General features: G+C 43.8%; 1 protein-coding gene across 4 annotated transcripts in view; it reads right to left on the minus strand.

Annotated features, from left to right (window-relative positions):
- TTYH1 (tweety family member 1) overlaps positions 1-7,738 on the minus strand; it is a 90,726-nt gene extending 82,988 nt beyond the window's left edge. For 2 of the 4 annotated variants that reach the window (XM_026712036.2, XM_026712037.2), the window contains exon 1: positions 7,399-7,659. In XM_026712036.2, the coding sequence (XP_026567821.1) occupies positions 7,399-7,524 (126 nt within the window). In that variant the 5' untranslated portion in view covers positions 7,525-7,659. Of the gene's footprint in view, positions 1-7,398 lie in introns of all 4 variants that reach the window. The other 2 variants (XM_026712035.2, XM_087917961.1) reach the window with 2 other exon arrangements.
- Positions 7,739-8,424: the final 686 nt, after the last annotated feature.

The raw sequence follows: 8,424 nt of genomic DNA on the forward strand, positions 1-8,424 counted from the left end.
TTTGACTGGATACCGGTGATGTGTAATGGGCCCTCAAAATTCTCTCCAAGCCTAGCCAGGCCATCGTTTTTACATTGGTTGGGGCTGCGAGGGCTTTAGCCATTTTGAATACAGCAGAGCTGCAATGCATGAGGAAGACGGCTCATTTCCTCTGTTCTGTAATGTTCACCAGATCACTGGTCTCCAGGAATATCTGGAGTCGATTGACGTAGGATTCCCAGTCCTCGGTCATTGAGTTGAACGGTGTGGGTGGTGTAATGTTCCTGGCCATGTTGAGTTCTTTGTCCGGCTGGTAGCCACATGTCCACAGTCCCACTTCTCTCAGGATCCCATCCTCATTGCCAGTGTTAACTTGTGGGTGAGAGAGATAACGTGGGAGGCTCCGATTGTTAGCTTCTGTATTACATTGTTCAGAACAAAGAACGGCAGCAGCGGCAGTTTCTTTTACAGAGGAGCTGCTCTCGGCTACAACCAGTAACAGCTCTTTAAATTCCCGCCGCCACGGACCAACCAATCAGAGGTGACTATGTAAATATCTAACAAAAACCTAAGTACATGTAGGGAAGGTGGGAGGGATCTGTTTTTGCTCAATCGATTACCTTCACTGTGCTGTTCCCCCATTGGGGCCCTTGGCCAACTGGTAGAACCACACCTTTAGGCCCTTAAAAAAGGATAGAAGTTGGGGCCAATCCCATATGTGGGGGTGGGAGGGAGATGGATAAGATGTTCCATAGGACAGGAGCACCAGTAAGAGAAGGCCTTCTTCCTGGACCCCACCAACCAGAATAATTGGGCTGACGGGACCGATGAAAGTGAGTCAATCCCAGTGGGTTGAGATGGTCCCTCATGCAGAGGTGGTATTCAGCAGGTTCTGACCAGTTCTGGAGAACCAGTAGCAAAAATTTTGAGTGGCTCCGCCCCCATCTATTCTCTGCCTCCCGAATCCCAGCTGATCTGCTGGGTCTTCTTTTTTTGCCCTGCGTAGGGGAACAGAGCTGGAAAGCAGGTTAGTGGGGTGTGGAGGGAATGGAGATTTTACAGTATCTTTCCCCAGCCATGCCCACCAAGCCACGCCCACAGAACAGGTAGTAAAAAAAATTGAATCCCACCACTGCCCTCAAGTAATCTGGATCCATGTCATGAAGGGCTTTAAAGGTGAAAAGTGAAAAGTTGACCCCATATCACAGACTGTTCTTCCAACTACAGCTCAAGCTGGATTCACCCTAGGCCAGTGGTGGCTAACCTTTTTGGGCTCCTGTGCTGAAAATTGTGCTGGCACATTGCCAGAAGGCAATGTGCGTGGGCCCCCACGCACTCTGTGCATGCACGTGTGATTCCCCCCCCCCCGTTACCTGCACTGCCTGCCTCCCAGCTGATTTTTGGGCCATTTGAGTCCTTTTTCGGCCTCCCAGAGGCTCAAGGTAAGCCTCTGCAGCCTTTGGAGGACGAAAAACAGGCCTGAAGTGATGAAACATGCCTGTTTTTGGCCTCCAAAGGCTGCAGAGGCTTCCCTTGAGCCTCTGGGAGGCCAAACATCAGCTGGGAGGCATGCACATGTGCAGCGCAGGTAAGTTTGGCTGGGGCTCACATGCCTGCACAAATGTCTCTGCATGCCACCTGTGGCACATGTGCCATAGGTTCGCCATCACAGCCCTAGGCTGACAAATTTCTTATAACAGTAGATTTTTAAACTGATGTTCTTGCTTTAACTCAAAATTAACAAAATCCAGATGATCATATTTTTTCAAAACTAAAGGTTTTGCAAAAGTATTGTAGAGGTAGTCATCAACTTACAACAGTTTGTTTAGTGACCGTTCAAAGTTATGTCCCTGAAAAAAAAATGATTCGTGACCATTTTTCACACTTATGACTCTTGCATCATCCCCATGGTCACCTGACCAGTTTTGGCAACTGGTACATATTTATGACGGTCGCAGTGTCCTAAGTTCATGTGATCCCCTTTTGCGATCATCTGACAAGCAAAGTCAATGAGGGAGCCAGATTCACTTAACAAACGTGTTTTTAATTTAATAATTGCAGTGATTCACTTAACAAATTGTAAAGATTGTAAAATGGAGCAAAACTCGCTTAACAAATTTCTCACTTAAGAACATACATTTCGGGCTCAAATGTAGTCGTAAGTTAAGGACTACCTGTATTGTAAATTGACAAGATTTATTCAGCTCTTAAATTAGGGATAATTCTTAATAGCCTGCCTTCTCCTAGGTTAAATGTATGCTGAATACATGTCATGGATGCCCTCTTTAATTTAGTTTTAGGAACTTTTTGCAATTTAGGTAGAAATTGTGAAAAACACACTGCAAATTAAATTGCCTGACAGGGAAACATACCATTTTATATTATGTTGATAATGTGCTTCCTCAGGAGACCAGAAATGTCTGTTCCTAATCTTATTGCATTAGCACATGAATTTGGAATCATCTATGATTACTTTTTGAACTGGGGTAAATCCCACTTGGTGTTACTGGTCACCCTCTGATCCTTTTGCTTATCTTGGCAACAGAAGATTTCTCAGCTGGTAAATTTGAACTGACTCCTTGCTTGATGTCAGTACAGATCTAGACAGATGGTTTAAAACTCTCATGATTACTTGAAGTAAGATAAATGTGATTACAATGAATAAAACTCCAGGCTTCATTTCTATATTTCCCAGATATTTTCATTACATAATTTTAAATATGTACAAAACACAATGGATACATTTCTTAGCAAGGTCATCCTGTAATATTTTCACTGAGTTTATTATAGCTACTATTAAGAAAGGTGGTTTGAACATCTCTTGCACACGCACGCACGCACGCACGCACACACACAGAAGTGGGGGAGAGAGGGAGGGAAGAGGGAAGAGAGACAAAGATTCATCACTAGGCATTTATCTTAGCATCAATTATTGTCTGCATTAAAAGTGTAAACTCTCTTCTTTGGGCTGAACTTGGGGATTGTTATTATTATGGTTTGTCACATAGCCAGCCAGATGTTCTCCACCTGTCGAGTCTTTTCCAAGGACCTGAGATATGGAGATGCTGATGTTTGGTGGTATTATTGGTATCATTGTAGGATAAAGACTATTCTAAGTAAAGCTGACTTTTGCAATTGACCAACAGTGAGTTTGTCATTGACAGTGATGTTCAAATGGTGTTCCAGTTATTATTATTATTATTATAATTAGCATTAGCATTATTATCATTATTATCCATTGAAATTGAGATCCTGACAATACTGGCATCCTTGTTTGTGTAGTTTCATACATATAATTCACTTCAATCTACAAGTCATATATGGGAAATATTGGACTGCAAACATTAAATGTTTATCCATGAGAAGCTTTTCTTCATGGAAACATCTAAGTTATCTAAATGACTAGCATTTAATATGTCTTTTGGGAAAACTGGTCCTCTTATCCCGGATCCACTCAGCTCTGAGAAAACTTTTAAAAAATTTTGCAGTACTAAATATAAAATAAAATTGTCTCTGAGGGCTTTTTAGCAATATGTGTAGCTTAGATATTTATTACCTCTTCTGATTTGTCAGCCTTCCCAGGTAGTACAGTCAGGAAACAAAACCAAATAAATTAAAGCTGCTTTATTGTAAAGCTACATTAATAGAATCTTGCAAGTCTGAAAGTAAAATTCTCCCGCAGTCACTTTTATAGCCCAAGAAACTAGGGAAAGTCCTTTCTAAACTTCTTGCCCCACCCACTATGCAGTTGTGGGCTATGTTGTCCCTTATCTGACCACTCCCCAGGCAGAATCCCTTCACCCCTTCTCCCATGATCCTTCCCATATACCTTTGCATGATGATCCATCGAGGTTAGAAGTTCAGGAACAATTATCTGTGGGTCCTATATCAGTAACCCCTTTCTTTGAAAGATGTTGATGAAATTGACCTAACTTATTTCACTATACAGGCTGTTCCCGTTTAGTAACTCCAACTGGGATTAGCAATTCAGTTGTTATGTGAAACAATCACTAACTGAATAATTATGTAATTGTGATTGTGCTCATGATTTAACACAGAACCATATGTATTAACTGGTTGTAATGGAAGCACATGACTGAGAAAAAGATGACATAAAGATCGTAAATGCTGGCATTGGTCGCAAAGTTACTTTTTTGACACTGTCGTAACTGCGAAAGGTCACTGAGGCAGTAGCTAAGTGAGGATTACGTGTATATGAGATTGCCCATCTAAATCCATGAATCTGAATGGCTAACAACAGCTTAAAACATCATATAGCAATAGCACTAAGACTTACATGCCTCTTCATAGTGCTTTTTACAGCCCCTCTGAGGGCTGTAAAGCACCGTAAAGCAGTATATAAGTCTAAGTGCTATTGCTATCAACTCTTTACCACCAAGTAGATAGATTTTCTCCAAGGTGACCTTGAGCATTGGACCTGACACATCAAAAGGCAATTCGGTGGTGAGTAAAGTAAGATCTTGCACTTAAACAGGGAAAACCAAATGTGCAGGTACAAAATAAGCAATACCTGGTCAACCGTAGGGACTGTGAGAGGAATCTAGGAATCCTGATGGACCACCACTTAAGTATGAGCCAGAAATATGCTGCAGCTGCCAAAAAAGCCAACGCAGTCTTAGGCTGCATCAACTGAGGGAAAGCATCAAGATCTCTCGAAGTCATAGTGACACTCTATATTGCCCTAATGAGATCACACTTAGAATATTGCATCCAGTTCTGGTCACCAAGATACAGAAAATATGCTGAGTTGCCAGAAAGAAGGCAGAGAAAAGCGACAAAGATGACAAGGAGTCTGTATGCTAAATTGTAGGATGATTGGCTAAGGGAACTAGGCAGGCTTAGCCTGATGGAGAGAAGACTTAAGGGGTGACACAATAGCCACCTTCCAATATTAAGGGCTGTCACATGGAAGAGCAGGTTGATTTATTCTTGATAGCACCTGAGGGGAGGACACGTAGCAATGGGTGGAATCTGATCACCCAACATGGAACGAAGGAGAAATTTTGTGACAGTGAGAACGATTAACCAATGGGACAGCTGATTCCCAGATTTGTGGTCCACATCAAGAAAAGATTAGACCACCATTTGTCTGAGATGGTATAAGGATTCCTGCCTTGGACAGGGAGTGAAATGGAAGACTTTCAAAGTCCCTTCCACCTGATATGATATTCTGAAATACTGAGATTAAAGGATTGTACTAAACAATGTGAAATCAGTTCACTATGACTTTAACAAGATGTTAAATACATTAACAACAAAAAACTTGGTTTGTAGATTGTTGACATTTCAGAAAATATTTAATAAGGATGAGTTAAAATTACCACGGTGATAGAGGTATAATTCAGGAGTTGGAACATTAACTGCTATGGTTTGGTCTTGTCCTATTATTGTTGCAATGTGAGTTGACGCTGGTTTGTTAATAGAATTCTGGATCAATAGTGATATATTAAGGAGGCATGTGATATTGGATATATGACCAGGATTTAGTATCTACCAAGGTATCAAGAACTGTGGATTTTTTCAGTCATGGGTTTAGATAAAAGGTATTGTATAATATTAGAGGGAGAAATCTACACCTGATTCAAAGAAATGGATGGATATATGTTGTCTGTGGACACTACACTTTTTTTTCTCTGACAGACAATTCCCCCCTACTCCAAAAGATATAGTAGAACCTTTTAGAAATGTTTTATAATCTTCCTTCCTCCCCTCCTTCCTTCCCCCATATTTTCTACGATTCATGCTGGTATATGCATTTGTATTTTTTAGCAATTCGAATAGCACAATTACTTTAAAAGTGAACAATTTTTAATGGACAAATATCTACTTATTCCCAGATAAGTAGTTTCCCAAGTTCCTTAGGTCATACTTGCGTTGTTAAAAAGAAGCAAAAGATTGAGAAATAAAATGTTGGATTGAGACTAGCTAAATGGAAATACGCAGGTGAGTGCTTGTAATTCTGTGCCCACCAGTTTGCTAAGCTATGTTTCCTTTAAACCACAGCATGTTGAAAAAGCTACAAGTGTCTGTGTTACTCTTATTGCTTTTTATAGCTAAATCATGGATTACAAAGCAGAGTGGCTGAGTTCACACAACATATTAAGACAAAACTCATCAAGTGATGGCTTGTGAAAATTGATACAGATAATATGGCTGCCGTGTACTCTCAGTCATGCTAGATATGGCTGCTTTCGAGCAAATAGTTGTGAATCCACCCAACACAGCATTGGTTGATATCTACTTTCACAACAGGTGTAGCACTTTTTCTCAATGGCACAACTGTTGGATCATTGCCAGCTGTATTCAGGTTCTCTTCATTCCTCTGAACATGTCTTTTTAATGGGAACTTCTTTAGATCAGTCTTTCTATCGAACTCAACTTCTATGTGACCCCACAATTCAAGATCCTCCAATTTTGCACTTTCCCGGTGTGTGTGATTTTTCTGGGTTCCCACCAACATGGCCAAAGACATTCCATCACGTCTGGAGGTGACGGGTTGAAAAAGGACACCACTAGGGTGGCAAAGGACATTGAGTGCCACCAAGCACAAGAGGACTACCCAAAATTCTTCCCTTAAGAGAAGAATCTGAATTTTCTTGCATGCTGTAACGTCAAAGGAGCTCGGGGTCTGGGAGACCATGGCTGCTCCTTCCTGCTGATCTTCATCCCCACCCTCGGTTCTCTTACTCTGATCCCTTCCGTTTCCATCCCCCGCTCCACCTCCACCTCTCCCTACCCCAACTTCATTCCGATCTGCTCCTCCATCTTTCCCAGGGCTCGTCTCCCTCCGGGTATCTTCCATCCCTTCGCTCCTCCCTTAACCGCCCCCCACCCCCGGGTTCTCCAGTCCACCCTCCCCTTCTCAATCCTCCCCAGGACCAGGCTGACTCGCCCTTCCCTCCCTCCCTCCTTGCCTCCCTTCGAGTCCCACTTTTTTTTCTTCTGCCCCGGGGCTTCCATCCCTTCCTCTGCTCCAAACGCTTCGCCTTTGCCCCATCCTATTTTGAGATTCCCACTTCTCCACCCCTCTTCTGCCCCGCTTGCCTTTCTTTGCCTCCGATCGCCCCCTGCCTCCATCCCTTTTTACATCCATCCGCCGAGATTGCTCGGCGCTGCGCTGCAGCTGAATTCGCGTTATCCAAGTGTTTCCCCCGCCCCGCGCCGCTTTTTCCCCCTCTCGCTTTTCTCCCCGGCTTCATCCATCCGCTGTCTTCCTCCGCCTCCGTCCTCTCTTTTCTCCCTTCGCCTCCGTCCCCCGGCTGCCTTGCCTGCCGGCTCCCCACTCTTATCCTAGCCCGGGTCCCGTCTCTCTTCACTCCATGCCTTCGATACCCACGTTCCCACGAGAGAGAGAGAGAGAGAGAGAGAGAGAGAGTTGGTGGTGGTGGGGAGACTCACCTGCTGGTAGCCCAAATCCTCTGGAGCAAATTCGCTCCCCGCTGCCTCGAACTGGAAGTTGATGTGCGGCGCCTGGTGCAGTAGGAAAGTCCACCACGAAGCTCGGTACCCCTGGGGAGACCCCATCCTAACCTCCCGGGGCACCCAGAAAGCCGGCACTGCTCACCGTGCTGGACGTCGCCCTCCCATGCTGGTGCAGGGACGGGTTTGGGGAATGGAGTGAAGAGAGGCTCTGCAAAACATCAGGGCTTATCCGCGCGGGATATGGGGGGAGGGAGGGGTATTATGGGGAAATCGGGAGGGGGAGCTGGTTAGGAATGGGGAAAGGATGGAGAAAGGCGCAGAGCCATCTAGCGAACGGGTCTGTTAAGTCACCAAACTCTGGCTTGCCCTCTCGTAGACCGAGAGCTGGGCTCCCTCCGGTGGTCTCTGCCTTCTATGCAATACAGATAAACCCCACTTAGCAGACCGATTAAAGGTGGTCCTCGACTTACAACAGTCTGCTGGCAATTCAACATCATGAATCTCCAAAGATCTATGCAAGGGTCCTCTTTGTAGACTTCAGCTCAGCATTCAATACCATCATTCCAGATATTCTTCTACCTAAACTAAAATCAGCTAGCTGTACCTGACCACACTTCTAAATGGATCATAAGTTTCCTAACAGACAGGAAGCAGCAGGTAAAGCTGGGCAAAATCACATCAGATACCTGTACAATTAGCACAGGAGCCCCCCAAGGCTTTTGTGCTCTCTCCACTTCTCTCTATATACCAATGACTGCATCTCCAAAGATCCTCTGTTAAAGTACTGAAGTTTGCAGATGTTACAACAGTGATTGGTCTCATTCTACAGAGTGATGAATCTCCATACAGACAGGAGGTTGAACAACTAGCCTTGTGCAACCAGAACAATCTTGAACTAAATACACTCAAAACTGTATAACTGGTGGTAGATTTTAGGAGAAACCCTCCTACACTATCACCTCTTACAATACTGGACAAAACAGTATCAACAGTAAAAACCTT

This window comes from Pseudonaja textilis, chromosome Z (genome assembly GCF_049901715.1).
Source record: "Pseudonaja textilis isolate UNSWEBS1 chromosome Z, rPseTex1.2, whole genome shotgun sequence".
Lineage (NCBI taxonomy): Eukaryota > Metazoa > Chordata > Lepidosauria > Squamata > Elapidae > Pseudonaja > Pseudonaja textilis.